General features: G+C 44.8%; 1 protein-coding gene across 1 annotated transcript in view; it reads left to right on the plus strand.

Moving 5' to 3' along the window:
• Positions 1-26,844, plus strand: part of LOC128693714 (obg-like ATPase 1) — an 87,816-nt gene that overhangs the window by 20,463 nt on the left and 40,509 nt on the right. The window contains exon 8 of the mRNA XM_053783538.2: positions 9,089-9,229. Within this exon, the coding sequence (XP_053639513.1) occupies positions 9,089-9,229 (141 nt within the window). The remainder of the gene's footprint in view (positions 1-9,088; positions 9,230-26,844) is intronic.

Genomic DNA, 26,844 nt, shown 5'->3' on the forward strand with positions numbered 1-26,844 from the left:
GTATTGTTCTATATAGTACTTGATGAAGAGAGGTTTGTCATTTAGCCTAAGATAGGAATTCTCATGTACATATGTCATCATGTTTACTCTCCTTGGTGAACTTAACAGACAATTCAAGAGTTGATTTTGTTATGGCGTCCAGCAATATTGAATTGTGTGGGCTCCATTGCTAGGATGTCGTAATGAAGTCACGTGATACCCTAGGGATGTACAGTTTTATTTTCTCCCCCAGATGCTCAGGTACTAAGTACTCGGGACTGCACAATGGGATGAGCCCATGGTTATCTCAAAGGATTGCCTTTACTGTGTCCGAATGAGAAGCAGTTGGAACAGCTTGATAGTGTTGAGTTCCTTAGTTGAACGAGGAAGGTCCGGGTTATCAGTGGCCTTTTATGCAGAGCAGAACGATGACTTGTGTAATAGGAAACCTAGTGAACAAAGATATGGCATCTTAACTGATGAGCTTCTTCATGTTGATGTCGGTGTTTTTAATCACATCTGATAAATCATCTGAATGAGGTGAACAGGACTAACGATGTGAATAAATGGTTTAGATAACCGACTAGTTGATAAATGTCTGTATCTTTCTTCTTTCAACACACCGGCCGTATCCCACTGAGGCAAGGTGGCCCAAAAGGAGAAACGAAAGTGTCTCCTTGTACATTTAGTGATCTATACAGAAGAGGCTACTAGCCCCTTGCTCCCGGCATTTTAGTCGCCTCTTACAACACGCATGGCTTATGGAGGAAGAATTCTGTTCCACTTCCCCATGGAGATAAGAGGAAATAAACAAGAACAAGAACTAGAAAGAAAATAGAAAAAAACCCAGAGGGGTGTGTATATATATGCTTGTACTTGCATGTGTAGTGTGACCTAAGTGTAAGTAGAAGTAGCAAGACGTACCTGAAATCTTGCATGTTTATGAGACAGAAAAAAGACACCAGCAATCCTACCACCATGTAAAACAATTACAGGCTTCAGTTTTACACTCTCTTGGCAGGACGGTAGTACCTCCCTGGGCGGTTGCTGTCTACCAACCTACTACCTAGAAAATGTCTGTATGTGTATATATTTCCACTCCCCACACAAACAACACACATGTACATGCACATACACAACACACACATGCACACACATACAACACACACATGTACACACATATACAACACACACATGCACACACATATACAACACACACATGCACACACATATACAACACACACATGCACACACATATACAACACACACATGCACACACACATACAACACACACATGCACACATATACAACACACACATGCACACACATATACAACACACACATGCACACACATATACAACACACACATGCACACACATATACAACACACACATGCACACACATATACAACACACACATGCACACACATATACAACACACACATGCACACACATATACAACACACACATGCACGCACATATACAACACACACATGCACGCACATATACAACACACACATGCACGCACATATACAACACACACATGCACGCACATATACAACACACACATGCACGCACATATACAACACACACATGCACGCACATATACAACACACATGCACGCACATATACAACACACACATGCACGCACATATACAACACACACATGCACGCACATATACAACACACACATGCACGCACATATACAACACACACATGCACGCACATATACAACACACACATATACAACACACACATGCACACACATATACAACACACACATGCACACACATATACAACACACACATGCACACACATATACAACACACACATGCACACACATATACAACACACACATGCACACACATATACAACACACACATGCACACACATATACAACACACACATGCACACACATATACAATACACACATGCACACACATATACAACACACACATGCACACATATACAACACACACATGCACGCACATACACAATACACACATTTACTCACATGTACAACTGATACACAGTCACGCACATATACAGCACACACAAGTCACGCACATACAACACACACACACACACACACACACACACACACACACACACACACACACACACACACACACACACACACACACACACACACACACACACACACAAACACACACACACACACAAACACACACAAACACATATACAACGCAAAAAAATGCAGTAAGTCACCCGAGAAAAACTACTATACCCGATGACTGGAAGTGGGCCAGCTGGTCTTAATACTCACAGGTGACAGAGAGGAGGCAGTAAATTAGAGACCAGCATCCCTGACATGCATACCTTGCAACGTGATGGAAAAGATGAAGTGATAGGAGGAACATCTTGGGAGAAGTTGCTCCATCACGGAGTACTAGAACTGGTTGAGAGAAGGCAAATTCTCTATCACGAACCGGTTAGAATTCTACGAAAGGTTGATGGCAATCAGGCAGGAATAGAGAAAGAAGTGCAGTTCGTATCATCGTAGACTGCTGGAAGGTATTCAACGCTGTGCTCGCCTGAGATTGGCAAGCTGAAGGTACAGGCTGAAATGACAAGAGTTTTACAGTGACTCATGATGTACCTAAAACACACAGTGCGAGGGTAAGCATCAAACTGTACAAATGATAGATACTTTCATGAGGAAATTGGACCCTTAACTCCTACAAATACTAAGTCGAGTGTATGCGCCTGGATATTTTCTTGAGAAGGATAAATCCCTCGGAATATTTTATTCCATGGGCATGACTCCACAGTATTTTTTTCTTGGGGTAAATCCACCGGGATATTTTCTACAGTTTGGGCACGTTTTCCATTCCTTTCGTAATCTTCCTTCTCTGAACGAATTTGTCATAATGAATGGAGTTGCTCCCTGTTTCCTCAACCTGTCGTAAACGAATAAATTTTTAGAAAAAATGGGTACATCAGGAGTGTGCTGTTGCTTTAATGTGTATGATAGTTACACCGTGGGAACTAAATCTGGCTTTGTTTCCCTGTCACATTCCATCACACTGAATGAGGTTCATATCAGCTGTTTATTATTATGGGGGAGCGCTAAACCCGTAGGATTATACAGTGCATGTGGGGGGGATGGAAGGTATTCAGGTTCAATTCAGGGAACCGGGGCACAGATCCAATTCCCTAGATCAAGAGCCCCTCACCAGCGTCAAGGAATCTCCCTTGAGGCGATACCAACTGTTGAAATATGTCAGCCTGAGCTGGAAGACTTCACTAGGGCTACGAGGATATCGTCAAATTTTCCATTAAGGCTTCATCAGCTTTAGAGGTTTCCTTTCAGCATACATAAGAAGCACAGTGGGGAGGGGGTTTGGAGAAATGTTCCAAGTGGGGTAGTTTTCAAGGGAATACAGCGTTGGTGGTGGATAGGTCCTTTCTACTCAAGAAATTGAAGTCTCCCTTTCATTCTTTGGATCATACCTTATTGCCTCCCATGCCCCAGTTGTTGTATGATACCCTAGCAAATTATATAGCACTTCCCTATGAATGCAGTAATCCTCGTGGGACGATATGTCTGGGTGGGGTCAGGGTAATGTGCCCCTAGCATCCACGGCATACTGGGAGGGGTCAGGGTGATGTGCCCCCAGCATCCACGACATGTAGTTTAAATTTTATGACCCTATTTCCGGCCTAAAGTGTAGAACTATGTCAGGTCGTTTCTACGTTGGTCTAACACAGTAATAATAATATTTTTTTATTATTAACACATTGGTCGTTTCCCACCGAGGTCGGGTGACCCGAAAAAGAAGAAACGCTTTCATTATCATTCATTCCATCACTGTTTTGCCAGAGGCGTGCCTACATTACAGTTAAAAAAAAAGCAGCATGCCTCCACCCGTCTTTCTGAGTGCAGGCACTGTACAATAATAATAATGTCATCTGAGATTTTTTTGTTTTTTGTCCGTTGGGAAGTTCGCGTCTCCATATCTCTGGCTTTTCGTCTTTACAAGAGATATGCCTTGATGTTGGTGAAGGGCTCTTGATCCAAGGAATTGGACCTACCCTCAACTTCCTTGGATCATACCTGGTTGTTCCTTCCCCCATTCCCCAAGCGCTGTACGACCCTAACGGAACGGATTGCTAGGGAGGGGGCATAGACCCCCGAAAACATCCTCAGGCATCCTTCAGTAACAGCGGATGAGGTGACTTTTTTGAGGTCCATCATCTGCACGAGTCATTGATCTTACGCTAAGATAACGAATATTGAATCCCTAGAGACCAAAAGTAAACTCTCAAGTACATGTGTATATATACTTTACTGTGTATATACTCTTGGGCACAGTTTACGGAAGGGTTTTTATTAGTAACGGCAGATGAATTCACTTAACTTGGTACCTTCATATCTTGAAACTTAATGAGTCTTGTAAGTTTTTTTCTAAACAGGTAAAAGACTCGAGAATAATAATAATGACGTCAAGTATATATATCTAGAGAATACAGTAAAACAAAGTCAGTAAAGACCAGAGAAATGAAAGTGTGGATAATGAGAACATTCAACACGAGATATCTTGCCATTAATAGTACTGTTAAATCACTTGTGCTGTCACGTTTATCTCAGTTTATCTTGTTTTTAGATTGATCATTTTAGTTTTGTGATATAAACTGGAATATTTAATTGTAAGTCGCAGTGCAGTGAGTGTAATAACTACAGTTTAATACAAATATGATAATACTGTTTATTATATATTTTTTCGCTAAGTGTGTGTGGAGTGTAGAAAGTGTTTCTTGAGTGATTTTGAAACAGTTTTGGATTACAAATTAGAAAACCAACAAAAACAAGGTATGTGAATCAAAATGAAATTCTTGTACTTAACGTAGATTTTTGGCAAAAGTCTTATGGGTATTACTTAGTAACGTGACTTTCCTCACAAGAGATTTTTAACTGCTCTAAGCCTGATTGGTTGGCAAATAGTGGTCGTGGCAGAATTCTTCACTCGGGCTGAGGCACGAAGGTTAAAGTGGGTATTTTTTCCCCGTCAGGGGTAATTATCAAGCAGGGTAATTATCAGAGATATGAAAGAATATGATTGGTGGGTGGGAGGTTGGTTGTTGATTAGCCAAGAGGACTGGAGGGCGGAGCGTGTGAGGAGATCCCATTGGCTGATCCGCCCGACGCGACAGTTTGACTGGACTCTCATGCGACTGTACCCTTGCTGCTAGCCCAGACATTTTTTCTTCGTCTACTTTATGGGTCTCCGTGCCTACTACTTGTCATTTGAACGATTGCAGTCACGGAGGGAAAAGACCGCACGCTCAATACCCAGCAATCAAATTCAGGAGAGGTATATGGCAGTATAAATTTTGGATAATGCTCGGAAATAGGGCGTATTTGGCAACTGGAGAGCGACGGTCGCCCGGATAATTGGTGCGTGCAGTGTCGCTGCCTTACCCCCCCCCCCCTTCACCACCCCCTATCCACCTAACCCCCTCCCATGTTCCACACGAACTATGCCCCCCTCCCCCATAATGCGACCCGTCCACCACGCTCTTTCTCGATATTTGCTGCAATTATAATTCTGCAATTTGCTGCCGATGGTACGTCTACCATTAAGCATTTGCACACGATTTGCATATTTGGAGCTCGCTGGCCCATGTGTTATTTCCCGTGGTCGTTATGCAGCTTGACGTCGAATTTTTTGGGGTATTACTTGGTATTTGGCTGCGTCCCTTGAGTTACCAGGGTGTGTGTGTACGTACGTACTCACCTAATTGTGGTTGCAGGGGTCGAGTCATAGCTCCTGGCTTCGCCTCTTCATTGGTTACTACTGTTGCGACCCCTGAATGGGTCACAATGTATATAATGTATATTACCTTTTCATATAATTTTATATTGCTTATATTTGCGATAATAGCTAAATCGTAAATATATTGCTTTATATTATTATTTGACTTAGTTATATTGTTAGGTAGGATGTAACATATATTATTATTCAGTGCTCATAGTTCAAGTCTTGATTGTCTAACTACTGTAATTATCGCTCATTGCTCGTTTCCCTGTCGGCTTCTCGGTGTTGCTGGGCAGCAACAGTCCACAGAGAAACCATACCACGGGCGGGATTGAACCCGCGGTCAGAGTCTCAAAACTCCAGACAGTCGCGGAGCTATCACGTGATCGAGGGGGGTGTTCACACCTCGCCTGGAGTAGTCAGTCTGGGCTAGACTCTCTTGGTGGTTGGACGTATTCCTGACAAGACGTGCCTAACTCTCCCTTATTGGCCCTTGTTGGAAGATCGTCTCCTTATAGGCCCTTGTTGGAAGATCGTCTCTGTCGCTTTCTTGTTGTTGGTTCTGTAGAACTCTGCTCACAGAACATTGTCTAGACTTAGTGATTTTCGACGTTGTACCAAGGTTGTGTGTCGCATAGACACTCTGAGCAACTCAGGTTCTGAGCTGTGGCTTCTGACCTAACTTGTAATGGTATCTGTGTACTGTCACAGTCGGGGATTTTCTTATGCTGAACTTAGATTCAGTAGTATGGGAGTTTTGTGACTTTTGTGGAGGATCTGCAGATGGTCCCTACTTAGTGTCATTATATTATCTCCTTGATCCTGATTCTGTGTCACAGTTGCTTGTTATATAGCTATTGGGCTTAGCAATCGTTTTATTGTTCAAGCAAGCTGTTCTGATTGCCAGGTGGTCAAGAAGTTAGTTGATGTGAGGACTTTGTCAGTCACTGGTTTAAGTCTATTCGAGTCTTGAGACATAGCGAACTACTTAGAGCACTTACATACAGACACCTGTATATATATGTATTAGGTTATTAAATGTTAACAATGTACCAGACGGTACTTATAAGCCATAAAAATGTGATATGTGCCTTCAGCACAATACTACTGTACACGAGAGAAGTGATTATTCTTATTTTGTTTATATTAATTTAATTTACTTTGATCTTATACCTCTAGACTTGAGTATTAATAAATTTATTAAATTTTAATTTCTCTAGTTAGTAGCCTACCAGTTGTAATCCTGAAGCACTAATAATTCTTATTGAATTCTACTGGATAATTGGACCAGGATACTGACTACTTGTTACGAAAACCCAGTAACAGGCTGGATGCTAGAAGGGCAGTCCTTTCTAGTATTCACTGGAGATCTTTATGCTTATTAGAAATCGCGTTTTTTTGTAACACTACTCGGTCCACTCCCTGCTCCATGAGCTTTATCATACCTCCTCTTAAAGCTGTGTATGGAGCCTGCCTCCACTACTACACTGTGTGTGTGTATATAGCATGCGTGCTGTTGAGCATGTTGCTTCGTGTCTCCATTTCTGTACACTTCGTTTTCTTTTCTCTTGCTTGATGATCCTCACATCAGTTTTCGTTCCCTCCGTCTTCACTTTCACTAGCCACCACCTTTTCACCATTATATATACTATGCTCCGTGTCTCATCTTTAGTCTCGTGCCTGTACTGTTCTTCCTCATTATTTGTTTCCATCTTTATTTCCTCAATCGTCTGCAGTTATTCTTCCTTCATAGTTATTCCTCAAATTTTTCACAATTTTCTTACACGTGTGTACCACTCTCCATCTTCATTTCTCTGTTTCATCTATCTATCCTTCGTTTTCGCCTCTCTCTCTCTCTCTCTCTCTCTCTCTCTCTCTCTCTCTCTCTCTCTCTCTCTCTCTCTCTCTCTCTCTCTCTCTCTCTCTCTCTCTCTCTCTCCTCCATTACTATTTCTCATTCTGCAGCGCTGTATAGCCCTTGTGGCTTAGCGCTTCTTTTTTATTATAATATTTCTCATTCTCGTCATTCTCTCTGGCTTTTATTACCTGCTTGTGTATCACGTTTTTAGATTTCCTTATATACTTAAAAAAATAGAAAATAAAAATACAGTGGATGTAACAATTCACTAAAAACTCGCACTTATGATGACGTTTCGCTCCATCCTGGACCACTGTCAAGTCACAACTGGGGGAAAGAAAGGTAGAGATAGCCAGAAGGTGATACGATAGGGCGCCTTTTTTTTTAAAGTTCCCAAGTGATTGGCGTATGGTCGTTCTTGTATTACAAAAGGTATACCATACCCACACGTGTCTAAATTAAGACACGGTGTGCATTGTTTTACAAATGTAAAAACTTTTATTAACGTTTCCAGATAACGCCACGGATGTTGTGGTTGTGATGGTGTCATTGTTGATACGTTTGAGCGCCGGGTGACATGGGTATTGTTAGTTGACCACGAGTTGGGACGGGGGTGTAAAATTATATATGTCGTGCCATATAGATAAAACTTGCGATTTTGACGTAAATTGGAATGCTCTTCTTGCCGAATAGGGCAAGCGAAAATTTGTGTATGCAATAATTTCCAAAAATCACTCTGAACCTAACGAAAAAAATGTATTTTGTGTTATCAAATTATTGTAAACTTATCTAAAATAAATTTAGTTGGATTAGGCTAAATTAAATTGCGCTTGTTATAATAAAGTTGGTAAGTTTTCTAAGGTTCTTTTGGTTCAAAATTGTTAATTTTTACATTAACAAATTAACACACACACACACATTTTTCTAAGAGTTAAATACTTGTATTTTGTCCTACTAGGTTACGCAGAAAAAGATACTTATGTTCGTACATTAAGAAATACACATTGCAGCTCTCGTTCATGTTAATAACATATTGTTATATGCAATAAAGTGTTGAATGTTGGCCAGTTTTAGACATTTTGTAGCAAATTGTATTTTATTATTATTATTATTATTATTATTATTATTATAGATCCGTAAGACCCTTAGCATCTGCAGAATGCAAGGTAATCAGCTTCAATCTAAGGAAAGGTAAGACAGCTCCATATCCTTAAATCAAGAGCTCTTCAGTAACAGAATCACAAATAGGCCTAGCTGAAACGTCCTTTAGCTGAAGCTTGGTGAAGGCTCATGATCAAAGCAGTTGGAGCTACCCTTCCTTGGATCAGATTTAATTACGCAACATTCCCCTGGTGCTGTAATGACCCGTAGGTCTTTTGAATGAATATTATAATTGTAAGTTAACGTTAGTATATGTACGTTAAAAATAAGGAGTGTGATAATACATCTTGGGTCAACTCTCTCTTGTGCAGGCTGGTGAAGATTAAGGAGTGGATCGACGCTAACGACTCCGGGGCCATCCTCATCCCATTCTCAGGGGCCTTGGAGCTGAGACTGGCTGAGATGGAGCCAGAGGCACGGGCCCAGTACCTCAAGGACAACGGGATTACCAGGTGTGTGTGTGTGCGAGAGAGAGAGAGAGAGAGAGCAGCACAAGTGCTCTGTTTTTTTTTCCATTCTTGTGGACAAGTCTTGCCTTCGAGCAACACAGGTGTACCAGCACATGCTAGGTACATATCCAACTCTCCCGGTTATTTCCGTTCATTTATCTGTCCAGCTTGCACTTGAAGCCTTCCTATGTTCTGATGTAACTGTTTCAGTGATCTTACTTAGCAGTTTGATTGAGTAACCTAAAACCTTATTACCAAGTCCTTTGCTTGCTCCCCGTTCTCTCCCCACACGTCACCCTTCAAAGAGGGAGGGGGGAGAATCTGGGTGTAATGTTGACCTTTCTTTCAAAGAACGCAATAAGACAAATGTCACGACGGCCATGTAAATGACTGGGTAGATAATGAGGAATTCAAGACAAGGGGAATAATGACAATGGTGACACTTTTCGCTTGCTTGTGCTCTCTTGTTTCGAGTACTGTTCAGTGTTGACGGCTGCACTCAGGACATGTTGACATTGTAACACTGTGGACGTGACATCTACTAAATTCTGTTCCTGTAGGTACAAATAATAATAATGTATTTCACACATGCTACGCTACCGGATAATACAACCACAATTACTGAGGAAAGAATAACAAGCCCTAAGCCAGTCGCTAAGCTAAAAACACGGCAAGAGAAATACTAAACATTTGAAAGACGGTAAATATATTTTTACGTTTTCTCAAAATTTTTAAAGAATTCACTTTTTTTTTTTTTAGAAAAGTCAACGGAAAGGACTTTTTTAAACAGTGATAGATGACTTGCACATCACGACGCTGAATACTCAGCAACATTACAAGGTGAACGAAGACAAGTTAGAGAATAAAAAGGCACAATACCGTGGCTGGAACAATACGCATGTAACCCGCGCATAGGAGAATGAAACTTATGACGACGTTTCGGTCCCACTTGGACGCTAGCTAATGGTCTAAGTCCGACCGAAAAGTCGTCATAAATTTATTCTCCTACGTGCGGGTTATTTCTGTAAGACAAACCATGAAGTACGGGACGAAAGAGATGGACACTCACATTGTGTATAGAGATGTTAAGATTCCATATATCTTCAACACCAGGAGAGTAGAGAATTAAAGTGAACCAGAAGACAAGTACAGGCTCCATTATTATTATTATTATTATTATTATTATTATTATTATTATTATTATTATTATTATTATTTATTATTTTGTTTGGGGAAGGACAAACACAAAACCCATTGGGATCATACAGCTCCTGGGGGAGTGGAAGGCAGTCAGGTTCGGTCTAAGGAATGGGAGATAAAGTCCTACTATTCCCTAGATTAAGAGCCTCTCATCAGCGTCAAGTAACTTACCTTGAGAAGAGTAGAGGCTAGAACAAGGGCGTCCTAGTTTTACCGGTAGTTAAACTACATAACCAGGGATCCATGTGTTTGTAGACTACATAATTTTTTTATTGATAGCGGTGAGGTAAAGCCACCGGTTGGCGAAACATCTTCATGAATAAAGATATCCGGGATTTTGTATCGCTAATACAACAAAAGTTGGGGAGATAACGGGGAGGTGGTGAGGCACTACCATCTTTATTGTTCAGATGGGTTGAGATCGGCTCCGTGGGCCGGCATGTTGGACGCCCCTGTGCTGGTCACACTCGAGGTTAAGGTCACCTGTTTAGCAACTCCAGGTGGGGATCGCAGTATCTTTCCAGGATATAACAAACACGTTGCAGTCAGCCTTTTCACTGGACGACATTTCACCCTAGTTATCCATCAGGTCTAGCCAGAAACGTCGCCCAATAAGGTTCGAAAAGATCATTAATCACAACCATAGCATCTGAAACGCCCCGTCATATACACGAGTGTTAGACCACTGAATACAAGGACTGGACCGAGAGCCAGAGCTCAACACGTGCAAACTCGGGCAATTAAAAATATCCTTTCCCATGTAAACATTACCATATTCAGAGGCGCTAAACCCGTGTGGGTTATTCAGGTCACGTGGAGAAATCTTCACGCATGTATTTGTTATTTATCACATCAGTATTATTATTAACATTTACATTACTAAGGATGAGCTGAGTCTCTTTTCGGACTATGTTCTGCTGACCACTGAAAATGAAAATATTTTGACCAAAAGTCCATTATTTTAATCAAAATACCTAATCTTTTTATTGTACTTCTCGTATGATTTTTTACAAATATGTGAATTATTGAAAAATAAAAAACCAGTTGACCTCTAGGCTCTTAACACCGCGTATTCTGGTTTAGTTTTGTGTTTACCTACGTAGTTAGTGTTTTATTGTGAGGTGGGGGGGGGGGGGGTGCTGGTCACCAACTGTCATGGCGAGGCACAATAACAGTTGGATTTACAGAGGGAGAGTGTTACATTAGCCGTGATTATCGTGGTGGTAACTCTCCCAGCTCAGGGGATTGTCTGACTCGGCCTTCCTCAACACCGTGGCAATTGCTGTCCTGCTGTCACCACCACCAACACCACCATCATAACATACAATCACGCATATCGTGGTCATCTACCACCATTACCACCAACTGCATTAACGCCATCTACACTGGCACACTACGTAAGACGCCACTAACACCACCAAACACCCCGTATAATACCACCACCCATATAACACCATCACCACTTAACCACCTTCACCACCACTTGTCATCTCTACTATTTCCACCACCACTTGCCACTGTTAACACTGCCACCCAACTACCATCACCACCAACATTACCACTTCCACCCATGAACAGCATCACCACTACCACTGAGGGTCGGGTTTGAAGTCATTCTTCACCTTTTTTTCCTGATTTGACCCACCTGCCCCACCCATACCTCCTTGACCCACCTGCCCCACCCATTCCTCCTTGACCCACCTGCCCCACCCATTCCTCCTTGACCCACCTGCCCCACCCATTCCTCCTTGACCCACCTGCTCCACTCATTCCTCCTTGACCCACCTGCTCCACTCATTCCTCCTTGACCCACCTACCCCACCCATTCCTCCTTGACCCACCTGCTCCACTCATTCCTCCTTGACCCACCTGCCCCACCCATTCCTCCTTGACCCACCTGCTCCACTCATTCCTCCTTGACCCACCTGCTCCACTCATTCCTCCTTGACCCACCAGCCCCACCCATTCCTCCTTGACCCACCTGCTCCACTCATTCCTCCTTGACCCACCTGCTCCACTCATTCCTCCTTGACCCACCTGCTCCACTCATTCCTCCTTGACCCACCTGCTCCACTCATTCCTCCTTGACCCACCTGCTCCACTCATTCCTCCTTGACCCACCAGCCCCACCCATTCCTCCTTGACCCACCTGCTCCACTCATTCCTCCTTGACCCACCTGCTCCACTCATTCCTCCTTGACCCACCAGCCCCACCCATTCCTCCTTGACCCACCTGCTCCACTCATTCCTCCTTGACCCACCAGCCCCACCCATTCCTCCTTGACCCACCTGCTCCACCCATTCCTCCTTGACCCACCTGCTCCACTCATTCCTCCTTGACCCACCAGCCCCACCCATTCCTCCTTGACCCACCTGCTCCACTCATTCCTCCTTGACCCACCTGCTCCACTCATTCCTCCTTGACCCACCTGCTCCACTCATTCCTCCTTGACCCACCTGCTCCACTCATTCCTCCTTGACCCACCTGCTCCACTCATTCCTCCTTGACCCACCTGCCCCACCCATTCCTCCTTGACCCACCTGCTCCACTCATTCCTCCTTGACCCACCTGCTCCACTCATTCCTCCTTGATCCACCTGCTCCACTCATTTCTCCTTGACCCACCTGCTCCACTCATTCCTCCTTGACCCACCAGCCCCACCCATTCCTCCTTGACCCACCTGCTCCACTCATTCCTCCTTGACCCACCTGCTCCACTCATTCCTCCTTGACCCACCTGCTCCACTCATTCCTCCTTGACCCACCAGCCCCACCCATTCCTCCTTGACCCACCTGCTCCACTCATTCCTCCTTGACCCACCTGCCCCACCCATTCCTCCTTGACCCACCTGCTCCACTCATTCCTCCTTGACCCACCTGCTCCACTCATTCCTCCTTGATCCACCTGCTCCACTCATTTCTCCTTGACCCACCTGCTCCACTCATTCCTCCTTGACCCACCTACCCCACCCATTCCTCCTTGACCCACCTGCTCCACTCATTCCTCCTTGACCCACCTGCTCCACTCATTCCTCCTTGACCCACCAGCCCCACCCATTCCTCCATGACCCACCAGCCCCACCCATTCCTCCATGACCCACCAGCCCCACCCATTCCTCCATGACCCACCTGCCCCACCCCGCCTCACCAACACACTTCCCCTCTCCTCTGCTAACATTGTGACCTCCAGAATTCCACATAATGTAATTCTTGCTCCACATTTGATAATGTAATTGTCCAGAATTACACACATTCCGTGTCTTCTCACAACTCCCCCCCCCTCCCCCCGGCCTTGTAATGTGTAGGTCCAGGCGTTATCAGTTTCTGTTATCTGGCTCATTCTTATTGTCCAGAGTCATCGTTATTGTCTTCTCTTCCTGTTGTGTGTTTGTAATACTGTTTTCCTTTTTTTTTTTTTTTGCTGTTGCCTCGTCTGCTTTTGGTTCTTTATTTTCTGTTGCTGTTTCTTCCTCTTCTGATGTTGCCTCTTCCTCTTCTGATGTTACCTCTTCCTCTTCTGATGTTGCTTCTTCCTCTTCTGATGTTACCTCTTCCTCTTCTGATGTTGCCTCTTCCTCTTCTGATGTTACCTCTTCCTCTTCTGATGTTGCTTCTTCCTCTTCTGATATTGCTTCTTCCTCTTCTGATGTTGCTTCTTCCTCTTCTGATGTTGCTTCTTCCTCTTCTGATGTTGCCTCTTCCTCTTCTGATGTTACCTCTTCCTCTTCTGATGTTGCTTCTTCCTCTTCTGATGTTGCTTCTTCCTCTTCTGATGTTGCTTCTTCCTCTTCTGATGTTGCTTCTTCCTCTTCTGATATTGCTTCTTCCTCTTCTGATGTTGCTTCTTCCTCTTCTGATGTTGCCTCTTCCTCTTCTGATGTTGCTTCTTCCTCTTCTGATGTTGCTTCTTCCTTCTCTGATGTTGCTTCTTCCTCTTCTGATGTTGCTTCTTCCTCTTCTGATGTTGCTTCTTCCTCTTCTGATGTTGCTTCTTCCTCTTCTGATGTTGCTTCTTCCTCTTCTGATGTTGCTTCTTCCTTCTCTGATGTTGCTTCTTCCTCTTCTGATGTTGCTTCTTCCTCTTCTGATGTTGCTTCTTCCTCTTCTGATGTTGCTTCTTCCTCTTCTGATGTTGCTTCTTCCTTCTCTGATGTTGCTTCTTCCTCTTCTGATGTTGCTTCTTCCTCTTCTGATGTTACCTCTTCCTCTTCTGATGTTGCTTCTTCCTCTTCTGATATTGCTTCTTCCTCTTCTGATGTTGCTTCTTCCTCTTCTGATGTTGCTTCTTCCTCTTCTGATGTTGCTTCTTCCTTCTCTGATGTTGCTTCTTCCTCTTCTGATGTTGCATCTTCCTCTTCTGATGTTGCTTCTTCCTTCTCTGATGTTGCTTCTTCCTCTTCTGATGTTGCTTCTTCCTCTTCTGATGTTGCTTCTTCCTTCTCTGATGTTGCTTCTTCCTCTTCTGATGTTGCATCTTCCTCTTCTGATGTTGCTTCTTCCTTCTCTGATGTTGCTTCTTCCTCTTCTGATGTTGCTTCTTCCTCTTCTGATGTTACCTCTTCCTCTTCTGATGTTGCTTCTTCCTCTTCTGATATTGCTTCTTCCTCTTCTGATGTTGCTTCTTCCTCTTCTGATGTTGCTTCTTCCTCTTCTGATATTGCTTCTTCCTTCTCTGATGTTGCTTCTTCCTCTTCTGATGTTGCATCTTCCTCTTCTGATGTTGCTTCTTCCTCTTCTGATGTTGCTTCTTCCTCTTCTGATGTTGCTTCTTCCTCTTCTGATGTTGCTTCTTCCTCTTCTGATGTTGCATCTTCCTCTTCTGATGTTGCTTCTTCCTCTTCTGATGTTGCTTCTTCCTCTTCTGATATTGCTTCTTCCTCTTCTGATGTTGCTTCTTCCTCCACTTATGTTGCTTCTTCCTCTTCTGATATTGCTTCTTCCTCTTCTGATATTGCTTCTTCCTCTTCTGATGTTGCTTCTTCCTCTTCTGATATTGCTTCTTCCTCTTCTGATGTTGCTTCTTCCTCTTCTGATGTTGCTTCTTCCTCTTCTGATGTTGCTTCTTCCTCTTCTGATGTTGCTTCTTCCTCTTCTGATGTTGCTTCTTCCTCTTCTGATGTTGCTTCTTCCTCTTCTGATATTGCTTCTTCCTCTTCTGATATTGCTTCTTCCTCTTCTGATGTTGCTTCTTCCTCTTCTGATATTGCTTCTTCCTCTTCTGATATTGCTTTTTCCTCTTCTGATGTTGCTTCTTCCTCTTCTGATGTTGCTTCTTCCTCTTCTGATGTTGCTTCTTCCTCTTCTGGTGTTGCTTCTTCCTCTTCTGATGTTGCTTCTTCCTCTTATGGTGTTGCTTCTTCCTCTTCTGATGTTGCTTCTTCCTCTTCTGATGTTGCTTCTTCCTCTTATGGTGTTGCTTCTTCCTCTTCTGATGTTGCTTCTTCCTCTTCTGATGTTGCTTCTTCCTCTTATGGTGTTGCTTCTTCCTCTTCTGATGTTGCTTCTTCCTCTTCTGATGTTGCTTCTTCCTCTTCTGATGTTGCTTCTTCCTCTTCTGATATTGCTTCTTCCTCTTCTGATGTTGCTTCTTCCTCTTCTGATGTTGCTTCTTCCTCTTCTGATGTCGCTTCTTCCTCTTCTGATGTTGCTTCTTCCTCTTCTGATGTTTCTTCTTCCTCTTCTGTTGCTGCTTCTTCCTCTTCTGATGTTTCTTCTTCCTCTTCTGGTGTTGCTTCTTTCTCTTCTGATGTTTCTTCCTCTTCTGGTGTTGCTTCTTTCTCTTCTGATGTTTCCTCTTCTGATGTTGCTTCTTTCTCTTCTAGCTTTACATCTTCCTCTTCTTGTGTTGCTTCGTCCTCTTCTGATGTTGCTTCTTCTTGTTCTGATGAGGTAATCAATCCCTCAACCTGGAATCGATAGACTGATTACCTCAAACTCCTCTTCCACCGTTCTTCTCTGTATTGGACTGAGAAAACCACTGGCTGACGAAACGTTTCCTCAAAGATTCCCAAAGGTTGCACAAGTGTCTCATATTTCAACTTGTAGGTTTTCTAAACCGTTAACATCACAGCCTGGTTGATCTGGCACCGGTATCAGAGTGGAGGGAAGGATGTTTGTTGGGATTAATTTTGGCTTGATTGCCTGGACGGAAGACAAAACACAAAGGTTCTTCCTAAATGGGGCAAATGGCAGACCCAGTTTTTTTTGTAACGTTACTAACCGTGGGAACTGCAGAAATGGAGAGCTGTCTTATCACTTGCTGGCGCTTCTGTAGGTGCTGACGGTGCTGTGTTGGTCGGCGGTGCTGGGATGGTAGTTGCTGTGTTGGTTGAGGGTGCTGGGATGGTCGTCTAGTTGCTGTGTTGGTTGAGTGTGTTGGGATTGTCGTCTAGTTGCTGTGTTGAGGGTGCTGGGATGGTCGTCTAGTTGCTGTGTTAGTTGAGGATGCCGGGATGGTTGTCTAGTTGCTGTGTTAGTTGAGGATGCCGGGATGGTTGTCTAGTTGCTATGTTGGTTGAGGGTGCTCGGATGCCTGTGATTATTAACTGTGGAGTGGCTACTACGGTATTTTTCTTGAGGGTGCTAAGGTGATTGCCGTGTTGCTGATGGTGGTGTCATGGTAGTTGTTGGCAGTGTTGTAGTGTTTCCTGTGTTGTGGTGATTGCTTGTGGTGCTGTGTCATGGTTGCTGCTAGTTCCCTGATGAAACACGAGTGGAATATGCAGAAGTATGATGGATGAGGTTGTGGACCTTTTCCCAGATGGTGGATAACCACGGGGTGTTTTCTTCGTATTCAGTTTTTTTTCTTCTCTGTTTTCTTCTTATTCCGAGCAAACGTGAGCTACACTCACACGCAAAGACTGCCAAGACTCGAGCTTGGGTCTCCAGCGTGGACGTCCGTCACGCTACCAAACACTAAACATGTATGTATATCGTGTAACCGATTTTACAGTCCATATCACAGTGACGAATCAAACTGAAATGATAATAGACGCAGCATTCCCATCAGTATATCAAGTATTGAGGATAATAAAAGGAAGCAATAGAGGAATGATACAGCTACTCAGAAAATAGTACTTTGGACGACATGAGAAGGATACAGAGTTCTGGGTGAGTCCAGCAAGTACATGTATTGAAGTATCACGGTACCGGGAGAAATGGCACTCCTATTCCACTCGTAAATCAATCAATCTCTCTCTCTTTCTCTCTCTCTCTCACACACACACACACACACACACACACACACACACACACACACACACACACACACACACACACACACACACAACCACACACAACCACACACAACCACACACAACCACACACAACCACACACAACCACACACAACCACACACAACCACACACAACCACACACAACCACACACAACCACACACACAACCACACACACAACCACACACACAACCACACACACACACACACACACACACACACACACACACACACACACACACACACACACACACACACACACACACACACACACACACACACACAGGGGTCAGTTCTAGGACCAGTGCTATTTTTGATATATGCGAACGACATGATGGAAGGAATAGACTCTGAAGTGTCCCTGTTCGCAGATGATGTGAAGTTGATGAGAAGAATTAAATCGGATGAGGATGAGGCAGGACTGCAAAGAGACCTGGACAGGCTGGACATGTGGTCCAGTAACTGGCTTCTCGAATTCAACCCAGCCAAATGCAAAGTCATGAAGATTGGGGAGGGGCAAAGAAGACCGCAGACAGAGTATAGGCTAGGTGGACAAAGACTACAGACCTCACTCAGGGAGAAAGACCTTGGGGTGACCATAACACCGAGCACATCACCGGAGGCACACATCAACCAAATAACTGCTGCAGCATACGGGTGCCTGGCAAACCTGAGAATAGCGTTCCGATACCTTAATAAGGAATCGTTCAAGACACTGTACACTGTATATGTTAGGCCCATACTGGAGTATGCAGCACCAGTCTGGAACCCACACCTGGTCAAGCACGTCAAGAAGTTAGAGAAAGTACAAAGGTTTGCAACAAGGCTAGTCCCAGAGCTCAAGGGAATGTCGTACGAGGAAAGGTTAAGGGAAATCGGACTGACGACACTGGAGGACAGAAGGGTCAGGGGAGACATGATAACGACATACAAGATACTGCGGGGAATAGACAAGGTGGACAGAGATAGGATGTTCCAGAGAGGGGGACACAGGGACAAGGGGTCACAACTGGAAGCTGAAGACTCAGACGAGTCACAGGGACGTTAGGAAGTATTTCTTCAGTCATAGAGTTGTCAGGAAGTGGAATAGCCTAGCAAGTGAAGTAGTGGAGGCAGGAACCATACATAGTTTTAAGAAGAGGTATGATACAGCTCTGGAAGCAGAGAGAGAGGATCTAGTAGCGATCAGTGAAGAGGCGGGGCCAGGAGCTGAGTCTCGACCCCTGCAACCACAATTAGGTGAGTACACACACACACACACACACACACACACACACACACACACACACACAGATAGATTGGGAGAACTTGGACCCACATGGGGGCCAAGATACTTGGAGGGCTAAGATGATGGAGGTGGTACTGGAGAACTTCATGTACCAACACGTAAGGGACACTACAAGAGAGAGAGGAGAGGATGAACCAGCAAGGCTGGACTTAGTATTCACCTTCAGTAGTGCAGATATCGAGGACATCACATATGAAAGACCCCTTGGGGCCAGTGACCATGTGGTTGTAAGCTTCGAATACACAGTAGAGCTACAAGTGGAGGGAGAAGCAGGAAGGCCAGGACGAATGAAGCCAAACTACAAGAAAGGGGACTACACAGGAAAGAGGAACTACCTGAACGGGGTTCAGTGGGACAGAGAACTGGCAGGGAAGCCAGTTAATGAGATGATGGAATATGTAGCAATAAAATGCAAGGAGGCTGAGGAGAGGTTTGTACCCAAGGGTAACAGGAGTAATGAAAAAGCCAGGATGAGCCCATGGTTTACCCAAAGGTGCAGGGAGGCAAAAACCAAGTGTGCTAGGGAATGGAAGAAATATAGAAGGCAAAGGACCCAGGAGAATAAGGAGAACAGTCGTAGAGCCAGAAATGAATATGCACAGATAAGAAGGGAGGCCCAAAGACAATATGAAAATGACATAGCAGCGAAAGCCAAATCTGACCCGAAACTGTTGTACAGCCACATCAGGAGGAAAACAACAGTCAAGGACCAGGTAATCAGGCTAAGGAAGGAAGGAGGAGAGACAACAGGAAATGACCGGGAAGTATGTGAAGAACTCAACAAGAGATTCAAAGAAGTGTTCACAGAGGAGACAGAAGGGACTCCAGAAAGACGGAGAGGTGGGGCACACCACCAAGTGCTGGACACAGTGCACACAACCGAGGAAGAAGTGAAGAGGCTTCTGAGTGAGCTAGATACCTCAAAGGCAATGGGGCCAGATAACATCTCCCCATGGGTATTGAGAGAGGGAGCAGAGGCGCTATGTGTACCCCTAACAACAATATTCAATACATCTATCGAAACAGGGAGATTGCCTGAGGCATGGAAGACAGCAAATGTAGTCCCAATCTTTAAAAAAGGAGACAGACATGAAGCATTAAACTACAGACCAGTGTCACTGACATGTATAGTATGCAAAATCATGGAGAAGATTATCAGGAGAAGAGTGGTGGAACACCTAGAAAGGAATGATCTCATCAACAGCAGCCAGCATGGTTTCAGGGACGGGAAATCCTGTGTCACAAACCTACTGGAGTTCTATGACATGGTGACAGCAGTAAGACAAGAGAGAGAGGGGTGGGTGGATTGCATTTTCTTGGACTGCAAGAAGGCGTTTGACACAGTTCCACACAAGAGATTGGTGCAAAAACTGGAGGACCAAGCAGGGATAACAGGGAAGGCACTACAATGGATCAGGGAATACTTGTCAGGAAGACAGCAGCGAGTCATGGTACGTGGCGAGGTGTCAGAGTGGGCACCTGTGACCAGCGGGGTCCCGCAGGGGTCAGTCCTAGGACCAGTGCTGTTTCTGGTATTTGTGAACGACATGACGGAAGGAATAGACTCTGAGGTGTCCCTGTTTGCAGATGACGTGAAGTTGATGAGAAGAATACACTCGATCGAAGACCAGGCAGAACTACAAAGGGATCTGGACAGGCTGCAGAACTGGTCCAGCAATTGGCTCCTGGAGTTCAATCCCACCAAGTGCAAAGTCATGAAGATTGGGGAAGGGCAAAGAAGGCCGCAGACGGAGTACAGTCTAGGGGGTCAGAGACTACAAACCTCACTCAAGGAAAAAGATCTTGGGGTGAGTATAACACCAGGCACATCTCCTGAAGCGCACATCAACCAAATAACTGCTGCAGCATATGGGCGCCTAGCAAACCTCAGAACAGCATTCCGACATCTTAATAAGGAATCGTTCAGGACCCTGTACACCGTATACGTTAGGCCCATATTGGAGTATGCGGCACCAGTTTGGAACCCACACCTAGCCAAGCACGTAAAGAAACTAGAGAAAGTGCAAAGGTTTGCAACAAGACTAGTCCCAGAGCTAAGAGGTATGTCCTACGAGGAGAGGTTAAGGGAAATCAACCTGACGACACTGGAGGACAGGAGAGATAGGGGGGACATGATAACAACATACAAAATACTGAGAGGAATTGACAAGGTGGACAAAGACAGGATGTTCCAGAGATTGGACACAGTAACAAGGGGACACAGTTGGAAGCTAAAGACACAGATGAATCACAGGGATGTTAGGAAGTATTTCTTCAGCCACAGAGTAGTCAGTAAGTGGAATAGTTTGGGAAGCGATGTAGTGGAGGCAGGATCCATACATAGCTTTAAGCAGAGGTATGATAAAGCTCACGGCTCAGGGAGAGTGACCTAGTAGCGATCAGTGAAGAGGCGGGGCCAGGAGCTCGGACTCGACCCCCGCAACCTCAACTAGGTGAGTACAACTAGGTGAGTACACACACACACACACACACACGCAAGCATACACACATGACAGTCCATTGATTCTATCTACCACGGAATCCTACCCACCATATCATGACAGGGAAAATATGGATAAAATTTGTTCCCATCGTGTAGCTGTTATGTAGAACAGTGTAGCCCCACACTGCGGGTGTTCATACCATAGGGCTGTAATGTAGAGTAGTGAAGCCACACTGTTGATGTTCCCACCATGTAGCTATCATGCAGAATAGTCTAGTCACACACTGCGGGTGTTCCGGTTTTGATAAACACAAATCGGTACCCACCCACCTTGGTCTGTACGTCCACGGGTCAAGATAAGTGGGTGTGGCTACCTTAATGAGCACCAGAGGGTAATTACACAGGCTTGTGGTGGGTGTCAGTCGCCCACTGCGTCCTTGATTGTCCGTGGTCCACTTTAACCTGTCCTTCCTGCCGCGTCCTGGCTACTTTGTTAGTTCTTGTCAAGTGTCTGAACGACTTTGCTCGTTCTTGTGTGGTGTATGAACGACTTTGCTCGTTCTTGTGTGGTGTATGAACGACTTTGCTCGTTCTTGTGTGGTGTATGAACGACTTTGCTCGTTCTTGTGTGGTGTATGAATGACTTTGCTCGTTCTTGTGTGGTGTATGAATGACTGCTCGTTCTTGTGTGGTGTCTGAACGACTTTGCTCGTTCTTGTGTGGTGTATGAATGACTACTCGTTCTTGTCTGCTGTCTGATTGTTCCTTTTGCTGTCTGAGCCACTTAATCTGATAGTAAGCCCCACCTGCAGCTGGTAGTAGAGAGCACCATATGGCAGGGAGCGCCACCTGGAGCCGGGAGGGGGGGTAAGGAGTACCATCTGGTAGGAAGGGGTCTGTCAATCCTCACGTCCAGTTCTCGATGGCATATATTTCACTCTCATTAACAACTAGTGTAGCGGAAGTGAAGATTACCACTTACATCGCCAGGCCACTACCTGCTTCCACCGCTACTTCTCGAGCTGCCTGCTGGGATACCAGGGGATAGCCAAGTGGTGTCAGTGTCCAGCAGCAGGACACAGAGAGAATAATAGTAATAATATCTTTATTTACTACAAGTACATGTACAAGGTATACAGGCCTAGCTGACATCAATGACATACTGCTATATAGAAAATCCCTTGTTATGCAGAGCATTTCGGGCAAATTAGGTCAGTTTTGTCCCAGGATGCTGCCCACACCAGCCGACTAACACTCAGGTACCCATTTTATTGATGGGTGAACATAGACAACCGGTGTAAGGAAACACGTCCAATGTTTCCACCCCTTCGCCGGGAATCGAACTCGGACATCACCATGTGAAGCGAGAGCTTTTGCCACCAGGCCACGGGGCCCCGTGGTTGGTGTGTGTGCTTTGAGGCAAGATAGGGAGGATAGTGAAGTTGTGTATACATGTATGTGTGTGTGTACACTCACCTAACTCACCTAATTGTGGTTGCAGGGGTCGATTCTTAGCTCTTGGCCCCGCCTCTTCACTGGTCGCTACTAGGTCGAATCCCTGCACCATGAGCTATATCACACCTCTTCTTAAAGCTCTGTATGGATCCTGCCTCAATTAGATCACTCTCCAGACTGCTTCAGTTCCTGTGTGTGTGTGCAGCATTAGGGAGGTTAATGCGATTTTGTGTGTGGAAGCGGAATAAGGTTTGTGGTAGCTGGCTAGCGGGATAGAGAGGCAAGCAGTGTTGTGTGGAGGCTGGCTAGGACTAATTGGATGAGGTTGTGTGAGGGAACAGGAAGGTTTCTATGCTTTAGAATACATGTAAGAAATAATATGCTTCATTTGGAGCACCTCTTCTACAGAACTGTTGCTGTATAGTCCTTGTGGCTTAGCGCTTCTTTTTGATTATAATAATAATCTACAGAACTGTCTCAAAATTTATCCTTTCCGGCGCCCTAGTTGGTACTCCCTGTAAGAGTTGATTGTTCCATAGGTCCCACTCTGACCGCCCCCTTCAGCCTTAACAGGCCTCAAACTAACCCCTGAATGGCTATCAGTATGGCCCTTAAGCAGGTTTCTAACTTGTCTCTAAACAGGCCTCAGTATGGCCTTAGAGTAATCACCATAAGGGTTTCATTGGCCTTTAGATAAGTCTCGGTACGGCATATAGACCGGCCCCTAAACGGGCCTCAGTATGACCCTTAGACAGGCCTCAGACTGGCCCTCAGACGGGGCCCAGACTGACCCCGAAAGAAGACCTCTGACTGGCCTCACACAGGAACTTAAACAGACCTGAGACTCATCCCAGGTGTGGCTGCATTTTGTCATTCCTCTGGGCTGCGGCTGGACGGAGCGTTACGACGCCGTTGGTGTTAATTATGGAGACGAGGTCGAGTTAGCAAAGCTGGTCTCTTTTGCTGCATAAATGATTTGGAGAAGGATGGCGAGACGGTGAGGGAAGCCCGGCTAGGCCAGCAGTTGACGTGCAGGTGATTGGCGTCTTCCAGGAACTACTACATTATTAACCTGTCACGCAATCCTCAAAACTCACCGCCTCGGAGACTTCATCATATCCAGTTGTGTCCCTCCTCCCCTCCTTGTCTCTTCTCTGCCCCGGTCCTCCTGCCCTGCACGCCCGGGATCCTGGGGAGGTATCAGGAGGGTGGAGGTTAGGGTGTGGTGGGGAAAGATGCCTCGTTGCGTCGATATGTCTGTCTACTCTAGAACCATTCACAGGTAATCTGAAGATTGGCAGTGAAAATCAGATGTTTCGTGGGTCAGTATCAAATCCATTATCAAGTCTAATTTCCATTTTCAATTTACAGGTTAGATGTAAATAGTTCCATAAATGGTATAGTAACCTCAGCTTCCTCTAGAGAAAGATGTGAGGCTGCAGATGAAGACATGTGGAACACCTGGGTATCTTTATTAATGACGTCGTTTCACCAGCCAGCAACTTTTCCATCCGATACAGACATTATACAATAGAGACAGTAAAGATATCCAGATGTTGCACATGCTTCATCAAATGTTCTCGGTAATTTAGGTGTTTAGACTGAACCTATACTGTACTTGCAGCGATGGTTCACTGTACATTCTCTAGGTCTGCAATATCGCCTGCCTTATGAAACGGGCGATGTTGCTGTTAGTGTACAGCACAACAATAAAAAGACATGATTATTGTATTGGGAAGATTCCATAAACCAGCAACCGGGAGAATGAGAGATGACAATTTTACACTAAGAATGAAAAAGAATCGTAGAAAAGTGAATAGAAAAATGAGTGTCTTCAAGGAGGTAGTGTAAGTCACAACTGCAAGATACTTAAAACGTGTGTTCAGTCAAATGACATTATATACAACAGGGTGTTTCACTCGTAGGAGGCCCCGAGTTGGTACTCCCGTAGCAGCAACCGTCTTGTTTGTATATTATGTCTGTAGTAAACTACGAGAGTACCAACTCGGGGCCTCCTACAGTAGTATATAATACCGATTAGCCAATGAGATACATGGTATCAACATCTCCGCGACCTCTGCTCTTTTTTCTGTATTTCGACTGAAGTAGCCTGCTGAGCAGGCGAAACTTCTCTTCAGTAGAGCGATGTTTATTCAAGGGATTGGAGCTGCCCTCCCATTCTCTGGATCAAACCTGTGGACCTCCTATTCCCCAGTCGCTGTATGACCCTGCAAGAGTTTAAAGCTTCCGAATGAATTTGATGATGATAATAGAACAGAAATATTGGGATCGCAGCTGACATAAATCCATCCCATCAGCACCGTCACACATGCAGCATATACAGGTGGATGTGGATATAATTAAGGAAGTATATCGTCAGGCATTCCTGTTACATTGGATTAAGACTATATTGTCTTGGTGATAGTGTGTTGCAAGTTTTTCGCTAAATGGTTTAGTATGTGCTGGTTCGTGTTTTGTGTGTGCAGTTTCGTACGTAGGCATATGCCTGGGAGGAGTTCGTAGGGAATGTGTGTGGTTTATGGCGGGTGGTAGTTGTGGTGATAAGTGGCGGCAGCAGTAGTAGTAGTAGTAGCAGCAGCAGCAATAGTAGTAGTAGTAGTAGCAGCAGCAGCAGCAGCAGCAGCAGCAGCAGCAGCAGCAATAGTAGTAGAAGTAGTAGTAGTAGCAGTAGTAATGATTTTAGTGTTGATGGTAGGTGACCATTGTGGTTGAGGGACAGGGAGGTTGTGGTAGGGGTGATGTTTGGGGAGGGAAGGGATAGTGATTGTAATGGATATGTAATGGACAGGTGGCCACTCTGGCTGTTTATACACGCACACTTATGTTTTTTTTTTTATACACTACCAATACCACCGTTTCCACACCCACCACGTCCCCTCCAAGACTGACCAGCACCTCCCCCACCACCATCACCATGACACATGTGCCTCAGTCGTGCCTAATAAACTAAGTCGATCAGACTGGCTGGACTACCACAAAAATAGTAATGCTTGAAAAACACATCCTAAGGATTTATTCATTTTTCCTTCTATTTCTCGTTTTTTCCCTTGCTCTTTTTATTCCCTTCTCGTCTTTTTTTCTTCATCTTTCATTTTCCTTCTTTTTTCTCTTCACTTTCATCATACTCTTCTCTCGTCGTCCTCTTCTTCCTGAGCTTCTCAGCAGGAACTATCAAATTACGGTGGCTGATTGCTGCGGCGGAAACCAGCAGTAGTTGAAATTTTTAATCTGCGTTTTGAATACTGGTAGTTGTATCGCGTCAATCATGGAGGTAATACCCGACTTTAAGTGACCCTCCCCTCCCTCCCACCGTCCGTGCCGGGCAGCGGATGACGCCCACGGCGGAAACACTCCCACCACCACCATCCCCCGGAGCCTCAATAGATAGATTCGAATCCTTCTCCTCCACTTTTACCTACTACAGGATATACACACTTAGAGGTGCGTATCGCGCTGTTTGCGCTCAATGTGTATCTGTATATACAACGTGAAATGTATGTCGCTCTGAATATGCGCTGAGGCGTTGCTCTATTCACTGTTGTAGAGATTAAAGTATTCATGTTTGTTATTGTTCAGCTGAATTGCAGCCTTGATGACCCCCGTGCAGTGGACAGCCCTTAAACCCAGTAATCTACTTCATCCACTACTGTAGACTCGGTTGAGAGGTCATCAATTATTCAATGAGTGTATTTGCGAAAGGGTCAGACATGCGAACGAACACACGCACACGTATACATGCACGCACGCACATATACATATGTATATACACACACACATGCTTACACCTGTAATATACCTGAGAGTCGCTTCCGGGGGTCACCGCCCTCGCACCCCGGTCCCAGACCAGACGACCTGGTTGCTGGCCTAATTGATTACGCTGACATATCAGTAGAGTACAGTCGATGGCAGGTGAATAACTGGCAGATGTGAAAACTGCTTACAGGTACCTTAACATGGAATCATTCATGATGTGCGCCAC

This window comes from Cherax quadricarinatus, chromosome 34 (assembly GCF_038502225.1).
Source record: "Cherax quadricarinatus isolate ZL_2023a chromosome 34, ASM3850222v1, whole genome shotgun sequence".
NCBI classification, from domain to species: Eukaryota; Metazoa; Arthropoda; class Malacostraca; order Decapoda; family Parastacidae; genus Cherax; species Cherax quadricarinatus.